General features: G+C 38.2%; 1 protein-coding gene and 1 pseudogene across 1 annotated transcript in view; one reads left to right on the top strand and one right to left on the bottom strand.

The window, feature by feature from the left end:
• Positions 1-5089, top strand: part of LOC140230833 (pregnancy zone protein-like) — a 42278-nt gene extending 37189 nt beyond the window's left edge. The window contains exons 23-24 of the mRNA XM_072310975.1: positions 3180-3282; positions 3842-5089. Coding sequence (XP_072167076.1) covers positions 3180-3282; positions 3842-3969 — 231 coding nt within the window. The 3' untranslated portion in view covers positions 3970-5089. The remainder of the gene's footprint in view (positions 1-3179; positions 3283-3841) is intronic.
• A 4777-nt stretch (positions 5090-9866) lies between these two features.
• LOC140230832 (proton-coupled zinc antiporter SLC30A5-like) overlaps positions 9867-21766 on the bottom strand; it is a 36896-nt pseudogene continuing 24996 nt past the window's right edge.

The raw sequence follows: 21766 nt of genomic DNA, 5'->3' as shown, positions 1-21766 counted from the left end.
AGGTGACCTGAGCAATCCTCACTGCCCCAATGGTGGCGGCAGCCATGGGTCTCATTATCGCTCAAAATGCGAATAGCCCCACCTCTATTACTCCAAGAGAAAATTCTTGCCCCACACCCTCACCCAACGACGAGCCTCCAGCTCACACTAGCCGCCTGCATGGGTGCTCTCTGCTAGCGATGACAAGTGGCAGACACATCGCAGCACATTGCAAAGCTCCTTTCATCATCATGGCGAGACAATACCAATAAACAAAACGAATGAGGGTGCTTGAAGACAGTAGCAATGTCTGTATTCTGAACAATCTTGTGATCCTTTTTAACCCGTCTACAGAACACGTTGTCAACATCTAAGCCTATAGCATAGCTTTCAACAAAGCCCACTCCACGATTTTTGCTTACTCATAGACCTGCTCGGTCTTCCATACTACCTGAAACCGAGAGCTATGACATAGGCAAACAGCCCCTATAGTCAGACTTATGAAGGGCGTATCTAACTCCGACCCTCGCAAGCCTAAATACAACAACACTTGGGATGTTTCAATTGTTTTGAATCACTTTTTATCGTTTCAAGATACCTATGAACTACAGATTCCTTCAGTGCCTTGAGCCAAAAACAATTTTCCTAGCTCGTTTCGGCAAAACGTACACAAATGCTGAGACATCTAGTTCTTATGACATTACCGGAAGATGATGCCACGTTTGCACATTAGAGATATGGAAGGTATATCTCTAACCAGGTAATTAAAGTGCCTTCTTTTACCTCCAACCCTAAACTCTGTGTTCCGATCAACTCTTCATGAGTATATTAAATGCACAGAACATCTCCAACGAGCAAGTTCAGAAAGCAAACTCATAATTTCTCCGAAACATCCCAACAAATCGGTGACGACAAGCACCTTGGAGCGGAGGCTGAAAGCCAGTCCCTCGCAGCTGCTTGTATAAACACTTAAAATATAACTAATATACTGTCAATAGCTGTACGTATACATCCCTGTACACTGTACTGACTGCTGCATACAATTAGGTATGAATGTTTTGTTGCTATGGGAACATGTACCGAGTTTGTTCTGTCTTCGAGATCAGTATGATAGGGTACCACAGGACGTACCTCGTGTTCATATACATAAGGATTTGGGAGCACAGTCATCCCGCGTTCATCCCAGACTCTGGTCTGGTAAGACATCCACGGATGCTAATATGAAAGTTGTATCACATTCTCAGCTCATAGCTACAGAAGCGCCGCAACTTCTAAACTTTCGCGCATGAAGTATAAAGGTCATAATGAAATCTTGTCCACAACTGACTGGACGAACGCTGGTACATTTTGAACCTTCTACCTTCTAACAATCGATTCCACATTAGTTCAACAATTCTCAGTTCTGCTGAGTTAGAAAGATACATGTAAATTGTGTTAGTATGTGTATACCTGTATATTAATATCTCAGTTAAGAACAATGTCATAATACGAGTCAGATAAGACACAAGACCATAAATCACGTTACGTTGTGCATTGGAAAATGGCGACACATTATTCGGCCACTCGTTTACTCGTTTAGGAGATTCGGTCCACCAAACTGATGAATTTAAACTCTAATATCAACCCAAAATGCAATGGACTTGCCTCTAATTATTGCTGCAATATTACTATGCCGAGTATGAACTGGTTAATGTCTAATTCTTCCTTCAAATGTACATGAATATTAAGGAACATGATTAGGATTATGTCTTGATTGGAAAATCGGTACAAGAGGCCCATTGTATTTGATTAATTTGTCTGTGCGCTATCATGCTTAATCCTGCTCCAGTTAAAGCACGCAAGGTATCAAAATGATATCATACTCAAAACCTATGCCTTGCACCTTATACTAGTAGGTTCTCAAGCAAACTTTGCTCGAGTTCTTCTCTTGTTTGCGACAATGTGTGTCACCATCGATAGACATTCTCTATGCATGAGGAGTCATGACCAAAGTTTCAACCTTGTTGTGAAAACTGTCCATCATCCTTCTTGTCCTCTTGCCCTCACTCATGCCACTAGACTGACTTCTGTACGGAACTTTGAACATGCTAACCTCTGAAGACTTATACGAGTATTACGTAATAGAATTCCTAAATTAGGCCTATACAAGGAATAATAAGTATAATTAGAATTCTATTAGTAATAATGAAGTATAAGTCGAAGAGGTTCCCACCCAGCATCTCATTTGATCGATACTCTTCAGTTCTGAACCCTCCCTTTACAACACTGTACAGAAGTCAAAACTGGTGGGCCCTTATACTGTATGCTGATGTTCTGCTTAATTGCTTGACTTAAGATGTCCATACGTATAAGAATGCTCCGTGCCTTTGGAACAGCAATGATTGTGCTTTATTTATTGCTTGTCTGTATGATGAGAAGGACCAGTGAGCTAATTGTCTGCATTGCACCCAATACTGCATGGTGTTGCTGGTCTGTCTATTTAAAGCCGTATTCCCTTTGAAAAGATGCTTACTGCTCACTGACACGGGTATTTATAGCCAACTGGGACTGCCTGGAGTTTTTACCTACTTTGAATTTCATTATGTGACTTCACTGCCTTAAACACCTGGGAAATGCTAACCTCTTCGACTTATACTTCATTATTACTAATAGAATTCTAATTATACTTCTTATTACTTGTATAATTTAGGAATTCTGAAAATGCAAAATATAACCTATGTAAAAGTGGTATACCCCTCCGACACCATATCCCCTGTTTGGTCCCTTTCCATAGACTTAGTAGGGCCTATGTTTTTGATATTAACAATTACACTAGTATTTCATCAGAGGTGTCAACCAGATCTATCATTTCTGTAATGTTGGATAGGGATATCCCCTTCCAATCAATTTACCCTCCCCCCCCCCCCAAAAAAAAAAAAAAAAACACCCTCGTGTGGAAGCCGGGATACCCCCTCCCACATCCTACCCCTGCTCGGCGGCTCTACTCCTTTACTAAGTTCTTTCAATGTTTGCCCCCACCCCATCCCCCTGCCCCCCCCCCCCCACACACACACACACACAAACACTATTATGAAAATGGATTGACACCCCTGGCAGTAGATAACAACTGAGATGACAATTTTGACTTGAGCTTAGTTTGATAAAGGAAAAAAAAATGAAATAAAATCTTAGTATGCCTTTACTCTGAATATTCTGCACAGCTGACATCAAAGGAGACTTGCTTCGACGTGGACATCTACAAAGCATTCAAGGTCACAAGAACACAGCCTGGTCTGATTACGGTCTATGACTACTACGACACTGGTAGGTAACCACAGAGGTTGTTTGAATATTATTGGTTACTAAGACTTAGACAGTGATAAGTTAGTACCCACAATGCTTGTTTGAATATTATCGGTTACTAAGACAGTGGTACAGTTAATAGCCACGAAGTGGTTGAATATTACTGGTTACTGTGACACAAGAAGTTGTTTGAATTTTAGGACTGTATAGCCACATAGGTTGTTTGAATGATACTGACACAGTGTTACGATACCACAGATTTTGACATCTCATCGACAGATACTGAATCCATTTGATCACCTTCTCGGATTACTATATCGTATGAACTGTTACTTGGATTTATTACAATACTTTTGATTTTATACCCCTAGATCCTATATTCTATTGCACTCAAACTGTTCACAAGTGACATAGACCTAGTGCATTAATTGAAAGCTTGTGTGCAAATTTATTACATTGAAGGGAGAATTTGCTAATGCAATGGTGTGAACGGCTGGAATGTTATTATCATCTTTCTGTCACTTGGTGGTAACTTTATATGAACTTTCGTCAATGTTGTCCATTGCATTCCATGACACAGGTCTATCGGAGGCCCAGGAATATACCCTGGAAAACTGTACCACTCTCGAGTCACTTGCCCAGCCTCCCCTGCTGGAAGAGGCTCCATCTCCTGCTGGAGTGCAGCTGCTGCCTCTTAACGTCAATTAAGAAAATATTGCCAACAGCTTCTGCTGACACTCAATTGAATTGCGTGGAACAGCCCTAGTTTTAGTTGATTGACATTTTACAAGTCGCGAAGAACTATTTTCCATTATTGCCTGTTTTACCTCCATGTAGCTAGGTCATTTGGCCTCTGCTTTGTTCGGCCGTTTAGCGGGAAAAAAAAAAAAAAAAAAAAAAAACATCTCACAAGTTCAATCAACAAAACTTGCCATAAAGTTTAGCGAGTACAGGTCCGTAACTGGGGAGGAAGGGGTGTTCAGGGGTTCCACAAAACCCACACCCCCAACCCGTTTGCCAGCAGCAAAAAAAAAAAAAAATAATTAAATAAAAAATAAATTTCGAAATAAAAAGGTAAAAATTAAGTCACAGAAATATTTCTTTGGGCCCCCAATGTGTAAAATAACGGAACTGACCATAAACTTGAACTTAAAGGTCCACTTTTCTACTTCTGAACCTTCCCATAAAAATCCTAGTTTTGGGCCTGCACTAAAACAAACACACCAATGTCTAAAATTAAAGTCCACCATCTGCCCAAGTTAACTGCAATCCACTCTTCTTATTCCATTTATAATGTGGACTTTGGTCAAGCCCAAAAAATCCAAGACTTCAAATCCTAATCTCAGACAACTTAGGTAACATCACTGTTTAAGTCAAGCTGCTTTATGAGGTCCACTCTGAATCTCCTACTGGTTGTCATGAAATTAGCCCTTCTATGCCAACTTGACCCTCGAGCCCTGGCTCATCTAACACGTCTTCCAGTCAAAGCAAATATTTTGAACAATTAGTGGAACCTAACTAAACAAACCTTGACGTGTCAGGTAATGACAAGGTCACATGTAACTGTACTTGTTCCTCTCGTTCTTACAAAATCTATATGGGTGCAGCTTTGTGCTTAATTTAGATATTGTTATTGCATTTCATTTCATCAAAGCCACTACTTGTATCAAGGATAGCTTATGACTCATGGTTCATGTCTGTTTATGCCCAAGATATATTCATGCTTCATTATCTATTTCGATGCTCCGTCCTGTCATTTCGCTCTATCATTGTTGCAAAATGGAAAAAATATATATATATATATGTGTACTGACTATAAGAGAGCATCTTCCTGTAGATGCAACGCTTTGTGTAAAAATCCTGCAACCTGTAGACTGTCAATGAAAGAAGAGGCTGGAATCTGAAAATAGAATAAAGTGACATTCAAGCTGTGACTTTTGTTTTTGTCTTTTTGATTTTTTAAAGCAATGTGTGTGTTTAATGTACATAAGAGTTGAGAACTAATCAGCTAGATCATATCAATAATAGTCTCAATGGGTACCTCGGCATATACGTATACACTCCTCAGAACAGAGACCATCCTCTGCCAGGCTCAATCATTAAACTAAAAACTACATGTCAAAATGTGATTTCAGTGTAGTTTTACATAGGGACGAACAAAAAAAAACAAAAAAAAAACAAAAAAAAAAAAAACAGGAAAATTTCCTAAGTAATTTCATCAAACATGGGGGGGGGGGGGGGAATTGATAATCGCCTGTAAACAATGTGATGAGGTTGTAGAAACTATTATGAGGTTGTAGAAACTATTATGACCAAACCGAGAGCTTTATAGAATACTGGTACTGGTAGTACTTGTAATACCGGTAATTTATTTTTTTTTTTCTCATGCAATGCTTCTTCTTTGATATCGTGAACTGAATCTCAAATCATGAACAAAATTGACAAAGTGGTAGAGGGGTCTAGTATAGGATCTATTGAATCAATGTTAGGCTTAGCGCAAAATTCACATATGATACACAGGGCTGCAATTAAAGTGAGATGCAATTTACCAAATTTTAACAGGCTTCCTATGATGAAAAAGTTCTCGCGCTGAACCCGAAAAACAAGAGTGCATGTAAAACAAGAAATGCCCCCAAAGCACTGATAATCCGAACTTTCAATATGCCTTAGACCAAACGTTTAAGATTTTCCTAGGCGCACTATCTCTATGCATGTGTTGAAATCTTTACTTAAGTATGCATCAGAGTGCAACATTTAAAATTTAAAATTGTCACAGTTCCTGCCAGTGGAGTATGTATGTGTGTGTGTGTGTGTGGGGGGGGGGGCACTCCCTTTCAACACCATCTCCAACAACTTCCCTCCCCCCCCCCTCCCCCACCATCATCGTCGCTTTGATGGATTGAGTAAATTGGTCACTCGCTCCCTCACAGTGTCTCAGTGTCTCACTCCAAACTCTCACTCGAGGTTGGCAGCCCTGCCATACACTGTATGCAAAATGCAACTGAAACTCAATATTTTGTGGATGTCAAGTTCATCACTTTTCTCCAAGTCCATGAGATTATAATGAAGTCTCAATTCATGTCAATTTTCTTGGCTTTCAATGTTAGCTTGCAGCAGTTCTTGAAGTCACATGTATTCTTCCTTCACTCTTCTACAATTTTGTAGATAAAAAAAAAAGAAAGATATGTTTAGGGATTCAACTACTAGTAAAATATCATGATATAGAATCTGAAGTCTTCAAAATATCTTATTATGGGAGTAATGACATATTTTGAAGACTTATAAATTCTTCTTAGCATCAGAGTAATGAGATATTTTGAAGCCTTGGAAGAATTCTTCCGGGCGTCGTGACCGATATCTACTTTACATCAGCTACATTTTGTTTTTATTTAGCAAACCTCTTTCATCAGTGTACGTGTACATGTTTATGAAACACTGACAAGATGAACATTCTGCGTATACATGTAACAAGAGACCCAAGAGGTCTACTGCTCCCAAGGAATAATGCAGTATCTGCAATATAATCACATGGCAGACACTGTGTTTTTCCTTGGTGCAGTTTAATGCTCACATGAGCATCGCAAGTTCACCTTCCACACATTTTTGCAGACTATTACACCCAAGAAGAACATACCATAGCAAACATGGTGAGCTTGGGGACATCCAGAGGCCTAGGACATGGTATCCGTTTGAATGCGTGACCACCTGGATCAAAGAGCACATAAATTAGGCCTAAACCTAATGATTTGTCATTTCTCAAGATATGTAGAGCAAGCTGTAAGCTTTAAAACAAGAACTTGTTGAGATTTGACCATTCTAACCCATTAAAAAAAGTGATTAAAATAAGAATTCGGAGGTAAAAGAGAACAAAGATTAGGGTCACTCAGGCGTGCTTTGTAGGAAGTATCAACGGAGAATATATATACATATATATATATATATATATATATATATATATACATTATGATTAAAAAAAAAAAAGTTCATACGTCGACTTCAGATTTGTTTTAAGTTTTGCACAAAACTAAACCCTGAACATGTCTCTATGCCTATTGAAGAAAGGAAGGTAGATATAGAAACAAAGTAAAAAAAAGTGTTCATATGATTGCTTTACAAGTCCAGTTTAGTCAATATTTATTCACAGACCATATTAAATGAGCAAGAGGTTTTATTCATGAATATTGCCATTGCATTCCACAGTACAAAGAAATGGTCAAAGGGCTGCAATGTCTCCTAGGGAAGCTCTGCCAACATGCTGAGCAATCTTGTGTGGACTAATTCAGCTGTTCACTCACAGGGATAATCTACAAAGCAGAGTTGAAACTTGTATGTGCAGTCACTAACATCTGTTTTAACTGTACTAGTTTAAAACAGGAAAGTTCTAAACTTCATGATTACCACTAGAAAATATAAGCCAAACTGCACAAACATCTTAATAAATAGCAAAATTGTTACACTTCCACTTTCCCGTGCAATCACTATAATCTGCCATGTATGGACTATCACTTACAAGCTGTTAACTCCATCAATCTTGCAACTGATATCAAGAATTAACCTTTAATTCTCTTTCAACAAATGAAATACAGTCAACTCTCAACAAGTCAATGAGGCATTATTATGTTGATGATTCAGCTAAGTCAATGAAAATTATACGATCCAATTTAAAGGGAAACTGACTAGAAAAGTATAGATAGTTCATAAATGAGTTGTTCCTGCTTAAATGCAAAACTTGGAATATCACCAAAGTTGATGCAGTTTCACCAGTCCCGTCAAAATCAACTTGCACAGACTTGACTGTATATCCCACTCATATCTATACATGCTGTACATGGTCACAAGACTTTCCTACCTAAAGTCACAGCTAGAAAATGGCAGTCTTTAGTTCAACTTTGGTGACCTTTCATGTCAACTACTTTTATTCATTTCCATCATTCTTGCCACATTCATTCACCATATGACATTCACAGACAATGATATAACACGAAAATAAGTTTTAAATAAAGTAAGTGATCTCTGGCCTTATTGAACACTATCATTTCAGGCATATCGACATCAATTCACTATACATTCATAAGTTCCATTCACCTTCACAACAGGAAGATGACTGACTCACCGTCATTCAAAGGTGAAGGGAGAATAAAATGTCTTCACTCAAATTTATCGCACACCAGTTTTCAATACACTGTAAACTCCATATTCTGATACATGTGCAGCATTCAAACAAAATTTGGCAGAAATTACAAAGACAGAGCAGAGGAAAAGATAATTGATCTAGTGAATATTTCTATTATACCATGGGAACATTTTGTCCTATATCTACACGGAAGTAATACAAATCAGCCTACAACAGAACATATCGTCTGTTGAGAATGAGAAGGGCATTAAGTGGTCGTGAACATTATGGGTTTAGTGGCAACTTAACGCCCTTATCATTCTCAACCGACGATATACAATATGCATACAGTGGACTCGCATCATATTGAAATCCTTGGGACCAGCAATTTACTTTGTTATAACCATGCTTTTATAAATGTGCGCTTTTGCGGTTTTGTGCAATAATTGTGCAACGTGAGATAACTTTGTCATGAGGTTTTTCGACATTTTTCTTTCAAGTCTCGTGCAACTTTTAGGACCAGATTAGCAACGTCCGCATGTACTGTTATGAAGCCACGCCCATTTTTACAATGGCACGTCACCCCAAAATGGGCACAATTTTGCGATTTTGTGTACATTTCCTATAGAGAACAGTGCTCTGTCATGAAACTCATAAAAACTGACTGTTTTTACTATTCATATTCATCACTTTGATTGATTTATTTCATGCTAATTGTGGAAGAAAAGAGGTCAGTGACAATTTCTGATTTAAAAAAAAATAGAGAAAAACAAAAGTCCAAAAACAGAGAAATACATAAGAAATTCCAAAAACAATAAAATTGTACATAAGAATTGAAATGACTTTTGGAAGTTTTTATGACAAACGGGCTAAAATAAGATGTTGGGTTTAATTTGCATAATCAATTAAGATTACTGATGATTGAAAATTGACAATCTAAGGAAAAAAAAAAAAAGACATCTTGTCAATTTTGATGTGGGTGTCGCGCATGCTGAATTTTGTCGCAATCGTGCCACTGATGGCCAAAATTTCAGAGGATCCCCCCTACCACTCCCCTCCCCCACCCCCAGATTTAGCATAGCCAAAAAAGCCCAGCCTGTTCAGGGTTAATAGAGCATGATCAATTTCAGCTTTATCTGATAATACCTTCATTTTTTATGCTGCAGACTTTCACTTCCTTTTTTTTTTTTTTCTTTGGCCCATTGATTACACAGCTACCATGGCTTGGTACGAGTAAGTGCATGAATAGACCCTATTCTTTGGAGCCTCTTTTCTCAGTAAACACTTTTCCACGGTATGTTTTCTTTTCAATATTTAGCTGGGTTAGGAGAGTCCATCTGAATTGAGTTATACATCATATTAAAGCTTAAAGTTTGCTCTTTCAGAATCTGTCCTAACCTAAAAATCCATGCCCGGCAACTTTCTGCTGGTTTGTGGTGCATGGTCACACACACACATATATATACATATATATATATATATATATATATATATATATGACAACAAAGTAAACTGTAAACCGCATCTCATATTAAAACTTCTGCCATCATCACTTGTGGACTGCAATTTGCAATTTTATGTTTTTAACAATGTGAATTCTACTTTTGCACTGTAGGAGTTAGTCTAACGGTCTTCAGATCTAAATTGCTTCAATATATCGTTGCTTTCTGCACATGACATTGAAAACAAGTTGCAGTTATCTTCATTTTGTTTAGCACACATAACAGGTCTACCACATGATATATCTGGCTTCTTTATTGTCTCCATAGAGACATCCACCTTGCTGCTCTGACCATCTTTTGATAGCAACACATTTCACTGACACAATCCCATTGGCACACTTATAATGTAACATGTAATATCAATACAATGTTTGCAGCTTGACATCCAGCCAGATCATTTCTGACCCTTTTCTCTATTCCTCCCGTTACACATCCACTGTGTTGAGTTTTTTTTTTTTGTTAACAAACAAAGCATGTGTAGCACAAGTGTAGCACATCAAGTTAAGCACTAATGTCTGCAGTTACTTTAACCTGTTGAGGATGGACTGATTTTGCTACAGCACGCATTTTCCACAGACACCTGCCCGAGTATACTCAGGACTCATCCTCAACGGGTTAGGATGTTAGGTCATTTGCATACCAGGGATGTGATTGGTATCATCCTCATGCCTACTTGCACAATGTCTTAAAAATACTACAGAAGACTGCCAAATAAGAATGCCTTGTTTGAAGTTCTTTCAGCAATCAAACAGCCTTGATGTCATACAGCTGATTGTCCTGGTGGCCAATAGCTTGTATCTCCGAGTTCATCTTGAGAACTTGGTCAAAAGAGGCACTGAGACCAGACATGTGCTGAAAGAATGCTTCCTTCTCCACCTGGACAGTCAGGTTAGCTACACCTTGCTCCTTGTACACGGCTGTTACCTGCCAGAGAGAGAGAAAAAAAAAATAGTCAATAGAAGATGAGAACTAAACATATATCACTAAATTGGTGATCCCTCACATTTATCCCCAAATTGATTTACAAATGTACGTGTACATCCTTTGGGTTCATGTCAGGTCAATGTGAGTGTCACACACACACAAACCACATAATGCATTTAACATGATCTCATACATATTTACAGTGTATCTGCATGCAATGTATTGTTATGCTTTATTCGAGTTAACATAGCAGAGCATTAAATAACATTGCGAAGCACTTTTGTTGTCATATCTTTTGTTTTTGTTGAAGCAAAAATATATGTTTATAAATGCATGGCACTTGGTATACAAAATGTACCTTCTTCACTTTGGAGCATTAATCTAAGTGTCAATACAGGCAATTTATTTACTGGAAATTGCAAATTTAATAATATAACGATAAATAACACTTATACACCGCTTAATACTGACGTTTCTAAGTGGATCTTTCACAGTAGCTTCACAAATACCATTTTAGAGTAACATACGTAAGAAACTTTTAGAAATTAATTCATTGACATATTCATTGGGTCAATCTACACAATTTTATGGCTGAAACAATGTCAGCTTAAGCAGAGGCCATTGTGCTTCCAAATGTAACTTTCTATTTTTGTAGTGTGTATGGAGTTCTTTATGAACATATGAACAACCTCACATTGTAAAGCACCACAAAAAGGAAAACAAAATGATACATGTATCTTTTGCTGCATGCCTGCAGGATAGTACTGGCCAACCTCAAGACTTCTCAACAGAACAAACATATCATGTACATGTATATCTATTACATAGTTTTCCTTTGTTACATGGAAGGGTAGGCTGCAGACAGACAAACCTGCTGAATGATCTTTTGTTCATTGGCTCCTTGCTCAACTTGTATGTGTAGTGTCCCTGTGATAAGATCTCCAGCATGACGCCAAAAATGTGGATTTCTGTATGACAGTACACCCTGTATTGACCGCACCTACAGGCATTAGTACATCATAAAAAGGAAATGATCAGCACCAGACATTATGACATCTTCACAAAAGTTGGCTAAACATTTTAACACTCCTCAACATTAACAGAGACAGACACCTATCCATGCCTATTCCTTTTTAGACATGAAAGATGTAACATTATTCTATCTTCAGCCAACATTGCATGCCTGAAAACTTTAAACTCAGTGGTTGTTGAGGTAATGAAAGTGCACCACATCTATTAAACTCACAATGTGAGGATATAGTGTTCATCAAGTATTGAAAAATAAGTCTTTTAACACTTTACCACAAGCTACTAAAGTTCTAGCAATTCACATATGTGACCCTGCACCACAAAGCCAACAAAAAGTCGCCAGACATGGATTTTTAGTTAAGGGCAGATCCTGAAAGAGCAGACTCTAAGCTTTAAAATGATGTATAACTCGACGTTCCACACGATGTATCGCCATCGCAAAAAGCTATCACCGCGATGTTTCATGACTTTTTTCTTTCGAGTCTCCGAGTCTCTCGATGTTCCGCACGATGTATCACCATCGCAAAGAGCTATCGCCACAATGTTTCATGACTTTTTTCTTTCAAGTCTCCGAGGTTTCGATGTTACGCATAAATATGTACATTGATGTCAGACCAAAAATTGCTCAAAAACGTGAATTCATGTACAGTTTCAATGCAAACTGTGCGTACAGGCAAATTTCATAAAAGCATGATTATTTGGGGGCTTTATTGATTAAAATCAATTGATAACATATTTTCAAGTTCGGGACAATGTCGCGGACAAATTTTATTGAAAAAAGAAAGAAAAACATAAAGTCGAAAAAACAAAGAAAGACATAAGAAATCAAAAACAATGAAGTACCTAAAAAATTTTTCTGATGGCACAATTCTTTTTGTCTTATACTTGCTAAGGACACTAAAAAGAATATTTACACGCAAAAAAAAAATGTGCTTGTTTTGAGCTTTATTTAGTGATATATATCCACAGTCTGATTTCATGCATCATTATGCATAAATTAGCATAATTTAGCATAAATGATAATTTTTTGATAAGTCAACTTCTGTATTTCAGATTACATCACAGGCAATGTGTGTGCCAAGTTTCGTCGCGATCGCACGGTCAACGGCCGAGATCTGGAGGGAGGCCTTGGATTTCTGCAAATGTGTGCTGCATGGATTTTACATGTAGTACCATCGAAATCAAGAGACTGTATGGATTCCTCTTGTTTATGCATACCTTAAATAAACACTCATTCAATCCTGATTCAAGTTCTGGTGGTATTCTCTGGAGCAAGATGGCTGCTGTATCCCTTAGCAATGGACCCACACTGATGAGGATCATGATAGAGATGAAGATGGAGCAGATAGGATCAGCGACGAGGAGGCCAAAGTTTTCTACCAGGAAGGCAGATATGATGACACCTACACTGCCCATAGTGTCTGCTAGAACATGCAGGAACACACCTTAGAAATGAAAATAAAATAGAGGGGAAAAAAATTGAAAACAGAGAAATGTTAAAAGAGATCTCTCATCAATGTTAAATCATTTGACTGTATTCTATATTGAAAAAGCTGTTATTACCTCCACCAAGGGGATTTTAGGTATGTCTGTCTGTTTGTCTGTCTGCAAAATAACTAAAAGAGTTGTACAAAGATTTGGAGCAAACTTACAGAAAAAAGTTGATAAGGGTACAAGAAATGGATGACTAAATTTCGGTAATGATCTAGATCACTGTCTGGATCCAGAATACAGTCAAACCTGTCTATAGCAGCCACCCAAGGGAAACAAAAAGAGTGGCCGTTATAGACAGGTGGCCCGCTATAGACAGGTAATCCATCTTTGTGTGAATGTGCCAACATGTACATGAATCATCGTTGTTTACATCTGTAAAGTACATCTACATGTATGTGTATACATATGCACACGTGTGTTTCATGCATTGGACAATGCCGGTGTTTATCACCGGTTGCACAGTAGGTGTACGGTCGTGAAGAAAGCTTAACACTACTGCATTATTATGACTGAATGAGTGATGAATGCAGCGGTGGCGATTACTGAATATTTCCCATGAATGACTGGCACGGCTACAAAGCAGAAAACACGCTGAATTATCGGCTTGGCTGCGGCTCCATCGGGCCTGTGGCCACTATAAACAGGTTGAAATGTACCGCGGGAAACAAATTTGTGGCCGCTGGCCATGTTGTAGACAGGTGGCCGCTATACACAGGGTCTTTAACGGGGCTTTTCTCTCGGGGAATTTTTCAGTGACCGCTATAGACAGGCGGGCGCTAAGGCAGGTTTGACTGTATATATTTCCAAGGATTATATTTGGCAAATAGAGCCAACAAACAAGGAGAGTTAATTGTGGGCATATTTGAGGTTTACATAATAATATGCAAGTACATGTATGTGCACTGAACACACACTAGGGGGGCAGCATGCAGAAAACTGATGACAGAGACACTAAAAAGGCTTCTTTATCATTGGGATACACTGGTAGGGTCATTTTCAGCCTGGGAGTATATGGGAAAATGAGCTACATTCTACTTGGCGGAGGTCTGTGCTCTCAAAGTGCTTTTCCCGTTTTCATGACGGTTTAATTTCTGCAAATGTAACAACACACCTGATCTTGATTGCATACAGTGCTGAAGTGAATGAACAGACAATTTTTATGCTGCACAAAAGGCTGTCAGATCCAAACTAGAAATGTCGCTACAGCGACTGGTTATACCCCCGCCAAACAACATTTCATAAGCTTTGGTCAAAACAACATTTGATAAGCTTTGGTCAAAAAACTGAGGAAGTAGTTAAATCCGCAAGATCTTTCCTTGATCTTCTGCCATTAATATGCCGTTACCATGGCAACATACTTTCGGGTACTGTCGAAAAATGCGTCTTGCACATCTACAACCAAGGCACACATCTGTACCAAGTTTCATGGAAATTGGGCAAAAACTGAGGAAGTAGTTTGCAACACAAAATTTTCCATCATTTTGGCTCATAATATGTGAGCTGTTACCATGGCAACATACTTTTTGTCACTGTCAAGAAATGTGTCATGCTGACCTATATCCTAAGACAAACATTCAATATGAATTCCATGAGAATTGGAAGAACACTGATGAAGCAGTTTTGCTATGAAGCATTTTGCCCTATATTTTACCAATAACATGCCGTTACCATGGCAACGCACTTTTTGCCACTGCGGAAATATGTGTCTTGCACATTAACATATTCAGATGAACATCTGTACCTAATTTCATAAAAATTGATCAAAAACTGTGGGAGGAGTTCGCGACGCAAGATTTGTACCCATTTTGCCCATAATTTGCCGTTACCATGGCAACGTACTTTTGGATACTGTCAAAAAATATGTCTTGCACATCTACAACCCAAGGCACACATCTGTGCCAAGTTTTATGGGAATCGGTTGAAAACTGAGGAAGTAGTTCGCGACGCAAGATTTGTACCCATTTTTGCCCATAATATGCCGTTACCATGGCAACGTACCTTTGGGTACTGTCAAAAAATACGTCTTCAACATCTACAACCCAAGGCACACATCTGTGCCAAGTTTTATGGGAATCGGTTGAAAACTGAGGAAGTAGTTCGCGACGCAAGATTTGCAACGGACCGACCGCCCGACCGCCCGACCGCCCGACCGCCCGACCGACCGTCCGCTGATTCCTATATACCCCTTCAAACTTCGTTTGGCAGGGGTATACTGTACGAGCTGAAATTTTCGCGGTGGTTTTATTTTCGCGAATTTCGCGAATCGCCTTTGAACCGCGAAATAACAACACGCGAATATAACAACGCGCAAATAGCTACGTTCAGTTAGACCGTCGCAACCGCGAAATTAACAACACGCGCAAATGTCCTCCCAGTAGCAATTCACAAAAATATCTGTACGCGAAAATTTCAGCTCGTACAGTAATTATGCTGTGAATGTTTTGTGTTTACAGTACACTCTCTAAAGGAACACTAGTGTGTCAGAAAATATGGTTGAAGTAAGAAGTACAATTGGTATGAAGAGCAAAACGGCTTACATGAATAGCATGACATGTTTTGATGATTACTACAGATGAGGCATCACATCTTAAACCATGCTGTAGGCTTATCTATAACATTCAGCAGTGGAAGAAGCTGTGTATGCTGAATCTAAGGCAGCAAACACACTGACTGTGTTTAATGGGACAAGGAATACTACATTATGTATTGCGAAGGTTGGCTCGACTTGAATATATTCGGAATCCACGAAACGTATTGAGTGCAGCTTTACGCGTATATGCAGCACATGCAGCCAATGAATCTCAATGCAAATTGACTGTTACTACAAGTGAACATGCAGTTAACATATTTGATGATAGGCAATTCTACTCTAGCAGGACTGTGCAAACATAACTTTTTCTGACTAAGGTATTATTTCCAGACTCTAAACGAAACGACCAGTACATGAAGCTGAACAGGAAGTACTGTAAAAGCAGAAACATTCATGGCATGAAACTTTGGCAACTGGAACTGACAGCCTTGTTCATGGCAGGAAACTTTTGTGAATTGCCACTTGCATTCAATGCATAATGTAGAAAAGCCTTTTTTGTGGGCACTTTCCTACCGAGAATCTTGACTCCTTATAAGATTCACAAAAAATTTCATGCCAACAAAATTTTCTGGATTTACGATATTGGTTGTATCAATACTGCTTTGCAAAGGAGTGCAATGAAGGCAATGTACCTTGCATGTTAGTGTTCTTAGCCTGGCAAGGCTGGAGTACTTCTTCTCCTCTAGTCCATGATGATGCGAGTCTTGTGAAGCAGACACACCGTGATGGTGATGGGAGTGACCATGACTTGATTGGCTCCCACTGTGGGAGTGGCCATGGTGACTTGAGGAGGAGCTATGAGAGTGGCCATGGTGACTTGAGGAGGAGGAGCTATGGGAGTGGCCATGGCTGGAGCTTGTTCCACCCCCATGACTGTGAGTGTGGGCGTGGCTAAAGGCCATGATACCAATAAGATTGACAATAAGCCCTGCCACAGACACCGTCTAGAAGATAAAAGATAACATAATACTCACAGAATAGATAAGATTTATTGTCATCAAAACATGCAAATGGGTGAAAAATCTGAAGACTTATAATTCCCGTTTGCAAAATGCTTCAATACATAAAAATGAAGTTATCTTATACAATGCACAGTATACAGCAAACATCATACAGTTAGGCAGATACATATGTGTATAATCACATGTGAGCCTGAGGAAAAATGTGCATCCACTAACACATTATGCAAACAAATTCCTCTCCTTTATCCTATCTTTCATTTGACATAAACAGAACACATTTTTCTTCTTTCCTTCTTCCTTACCTATTCTGTAAACCAACCCTCTAATACATAGAGACTATGAACATCAGCTTAATATAATTTGTGACACTGTCAAAAGAGTTGTAAGCAAATCAAGCCTCACTCATGATGTAACACTTATGTATGTTGTATATTAATTTATCACTTCATTTGTTTCACATTGTGTTTGTATGCGCATTATATTTCAATCTATATTTTGATGTGAAGAGTATGGGTCGTGAGGACATAGAAACCAATACATCACATCAAATCATATCAAATTTTAGAATGGACATGGAACCACACTAGACTGTTTGATTGATTGGTAATACAGTTTTAGGTTGCAGTCTTCAATGCTCACCATGAGTTTATCTGTGTTGATATCAGGAGGATCCAAAAGCCGACCTATTGCTGCTGTAAAACAAAGCAGCCAATCACGACGAGGAAGAGTCCATTCACAAAGCCTGATAGAACCTCCACTCTACCAAACCTGCATTTCAAAAACATGGGAGCAAATCATTCTCAAGTTTGTGTTAAAATCCTTCCTTGTCACATTCATAAATTGCTGTCAACTTGTGTTAAATACTTTAGTATCAGAATCTTAAATCCTTTTCAACTTTGCAGTAATCCTTTTAACATTGTATACGCCTTCACTATCAGAATCTTAAGTCATTTTTTAATAAGTATCAAACCATTTCTATCAGATTCTAAAATCATTTTAAACTTACTGTTAAATCCTTCCCAATCAGATTAATCAATCATGTTCATCTTTGTGTTAATCCCTTCCCTATTAGATTCTTAAATCTTCAGCTTTGTCTTTATCATTCTTAAATTCTCATCTTTGTGTAATAAGTTCCTTTTGAAATTCCTATATCCTCACATTATATCTATTATCTTTCTCCTGTGATATTACCATTGGACATTCCTAGCTAAAATTATGATTGGACAAGCCTAGCAAACATTATAGATGGAAAATGGTATTTTCATGCAAGTATCGTGAGCTTTCACCCTGACCTTTTACCTGTAAACATGTATTATGTATGCAAGTAATTTCTGCCCTTCCAATTGATCTTTCAGTCATACCATGGAACATTCTAGCTAAAGATGTAGCTCAGAATGCTTTTTTTTGGGGGGGGGGGGATGGTGGGAAAGACTTTAGTGTATGTTCACAATTTCATATCAATCAATTATATCTCATCCTTCAAAAGTGTATCACAATTGAACATTGCTATAAACTGAAGTTACAGCTGAAAATTGGCATTTTAGTCAAATTCAGTGACTAGTTTTCATATATTGGACCTCGAAGAATTTTTGCCCAATCAACCCTCATGTAAGGATATTGATATGTCAAATGTAATGCAGTAACTGTACTCTCTGCTTTTGTACAGAGTTTTTATTCAAATGCAAGCACATTTCAAGGAAATATAAAATGAAATCTATTATTTATTCATTTGGCATGTAATCTCACCATAATGTCGAGCATTATGTTTTTTTTTTTTTATTAATTATGTATTAAGAATTTATTAAACTCTACCAAAATCTCTTCTCTTATGTTGTTGATTTGGCAGGGCATTGGAGTTAAGACATCATAGCTAGTTCAAGCTTGTGAATACTCTCACCCAAAAGAGTAAATCCTGGTGGCTTTCCAGTGAGACATGACAGCAGCACACAGTCCTAAAACCAGGGCTGTGCAGTCAAATAACATGTGAAAACCATCTGAGATTAGCCCAAGGCTGTTGGTCCATACTCCATACAACAGTTCCACAAAGGTAAACACCTGTGAAAATTATAGCCACATGTTAATCATCATCATTTAATGACATCTTAAGCACAAACTAAGAAAAAATGACACACAAGGAGACATTAGCAATGCTTTTACAACAGACACAAATTGGGTGAGAAAGTCTAAAACTAAATTCATATAGTAATAGCTGACATAACATAATAATGATTCCAAAAAAAAAAAAAAAAAAGTTTGAAAGGCAAGCAAATGCTTCTATGCCAGACTCACAAGGTTGATGCAAAGGTAGTAGAAGATCTGTCTGGAGTCATAAGATTCCAAAATCTGACGTAAGAAATTCTTGGCCAATGAGATGAGAGACTGAGATGTCCTTTGAAGAGAGTCTCCAGTGAACGTATAGAGAGGAAGACCACCGGCTGTGTAGCCAACCAGGCTACCTTTGGAAGATGCCTTGGGGATGGGATAGCCAAGAATTCTAGTGGCTGTCAAATAATCAGAAAAAAAAAAATAGTAGCAGTATTGAAAGAAAGTAGTGGCAAAACTTAAGAGAGAGCAGTAGTAAATACTAGGAATAGTAATGACACTGATAATTATAAGATGATACTACTACTACTTCTATTACTACCAATAAAGTAAATAATGATAGTAAAGAATGGTACGAAGGGCAAAGAATAAGAATAATGTAATGTAAGGAATGTGATGAAACATGACTCTTTAACGATGGAAATCATTTGAAGGGATTGTACAGTATTGGTGGAGATGAGAATTGGGCTTTTAACTTTTTGCAAGATACCCAGAAAATACTTATGATATAGTACAGAGCATACCATTTTAAGAGGGATTTAAGTTTATTTGATGAAAATCGGGTTTGGAATGACTGAAACATCCAAAAACAAAGTAAAACAAAGCGATCGTAATAAAGTGTGGGTCCCACACTTTATTAGAATCGCTCTATTTTGGATATCTCAGCCATTTCAAATCCAATTTTCATCAAATAAACGTTGAATTCCTCAAAGAATTACATGCTCTTTCATATTTCAGAAGAGGTTTCTCATTATCTCACCAAAAAATGTTAGAAACCTGAAATTAGGTCTCAACCAAAACTATACGACCCTTTTAAGTTGTGCTATGTAAAACTTACACAGTATCATAATTACATATTGCTCTTCATAATGCATTGATCTGCTATCTATCTTTTCCTCGTATTATGCATGACAGATTTACTTGTAGTGTATGTATAATTACTTGCCTCTAGTCTCAGAGTCCTTTTGCACCAATTCTCATAATTTGAATTTGTTACAAATGCAACAAAAGATATGATAATATACTCATCTTCACCTAATTCTTCTTCTGTTTCTTCTTTTTTTTTCTCTTGGCATTTTTTTCTTTGCTATTTCATCTGCTAGCAACATCCACAGTATTCATTTTGTGTCCCATTCTATAAAAAAATAGAGAAAAAAAAAAGAAGTCCTGACTTCTGACATGAAAATATCAATGTGCCGCTGAATAAAACTCTGCTGCTTCTCAAGCAAAAGAACTGACCACGTAGTTAATTGAAAAAAAAAAAAAGTAACAAAGACAAAGTGAGAACCTGAAACTCCCAGTGTTCAGGATGAAGTCATAAAAAAAAGGACACTCCCCCCCCCCCCCCCAACCCTAACCCTAACCCCCCGTGGTGTTACGGTTTAAGGGTTTGTTCAGAACATCTGCCATAAAAAAGGAAAGCGAAAAAAAAAAAAAATGTACCTAAAATAAAGAGCAGTGCACTGAAGACCACGCCTCCTGACAAGGCATGTTCCATCATCTTGTCTTGCACCACCCTCCCTACAATGGAACCTCCTGAACTGTAAGACGAAGCCCAGTAGTAGCTGAGGACAAGCCCACTGACAAAGAGGGCATAACCACTAAAGCGTGCTGTACGGAATGTCTCTAGATGGTTGACACAAATAGACTCCACATAGTAGTCAGGATGCGAGAACCAGAATGAGGGCTGTAAAGGGCAGGAGAAGGGAGCTCCATGACTCCGGTCCATTCTGTAAGAAAACATTTTGACAAGGTCAAAATTCCTATAACTGTGCCATGTCAACACCCTTGACTAAAGGATAGTATAATGTGTATGAATGAAGCTGGGGGGGGGGGGGGACAATCAATTTTTGTTTAGCAGCACAGGCTGATTCTATACCATCATCATGACTGCTATGTTCCCTCTAATAGGCAAGGCACTTTATCCTTAATGTCAGGTCTGGATCTGGATCTGGGTGAATACGCTGAAAAACTCTGGATAGAGTATCACTCAGCACTGTGGTGTGATGTGCAGCTAATCACAACAGGGGTGAACGCTTCTTTCTTTTTGGAACGCTTCTTTAAATGTATCAAATTTATGAATCTGCTTTATATTACTCGGCAGATTATTCCAATCCTTTGCTGTTCTATGGAAGAAGGAGTTGGCGAGAGCAGTTGAAGAACCATGTGAAGTAGAATAATTATCAGGATGATAACTTCGGGTTCTCATACCTCTCAGTGCTTGTCTGCTAAGACAACTCCTCGGTATTTGTGACTGGACACTGATTCTAACTGGTGACCGGATAAGGTACTGGTGACCGGATAAGGTGTACATATGATGAATGGGTCGAGACTCCCTTGTGAAGCGCATAACGTTGCATTTGTCTGGCAGATCTCTTCAGAAGAAACTCAAATCTGTTAAACCCATGGTTGTCAATTGACATGTACAGTACAAGCATTCATTTCTTCATAAGAAGCCTATTGTAACTGTAAATCATGTTTCAATTTCATCACACTGCACTGTGATTGGATATTTGGAATCGAAGCTATAGTGAAGATATATAAAAGTACAATGTACTTCTGTTTAAAG

The sequence above is a fragment of the Diadema setosum genome, chromosome 7 (genome assembly GCF_964275005.1).
Source record: "Diadema setosum chromosome 7, eeDiaSeto1, whole genome shotgun sequence".
Classification (NCBI taxonomy): Eukaryota; Metazoa; Echinodermata; class Echinoidea; order Diadematoida; family Diadematidae; genus Diadema; species Diadema setosum.
This window is presented reverse-complemented; position numbering and strand designations above follow the sequence as displayed.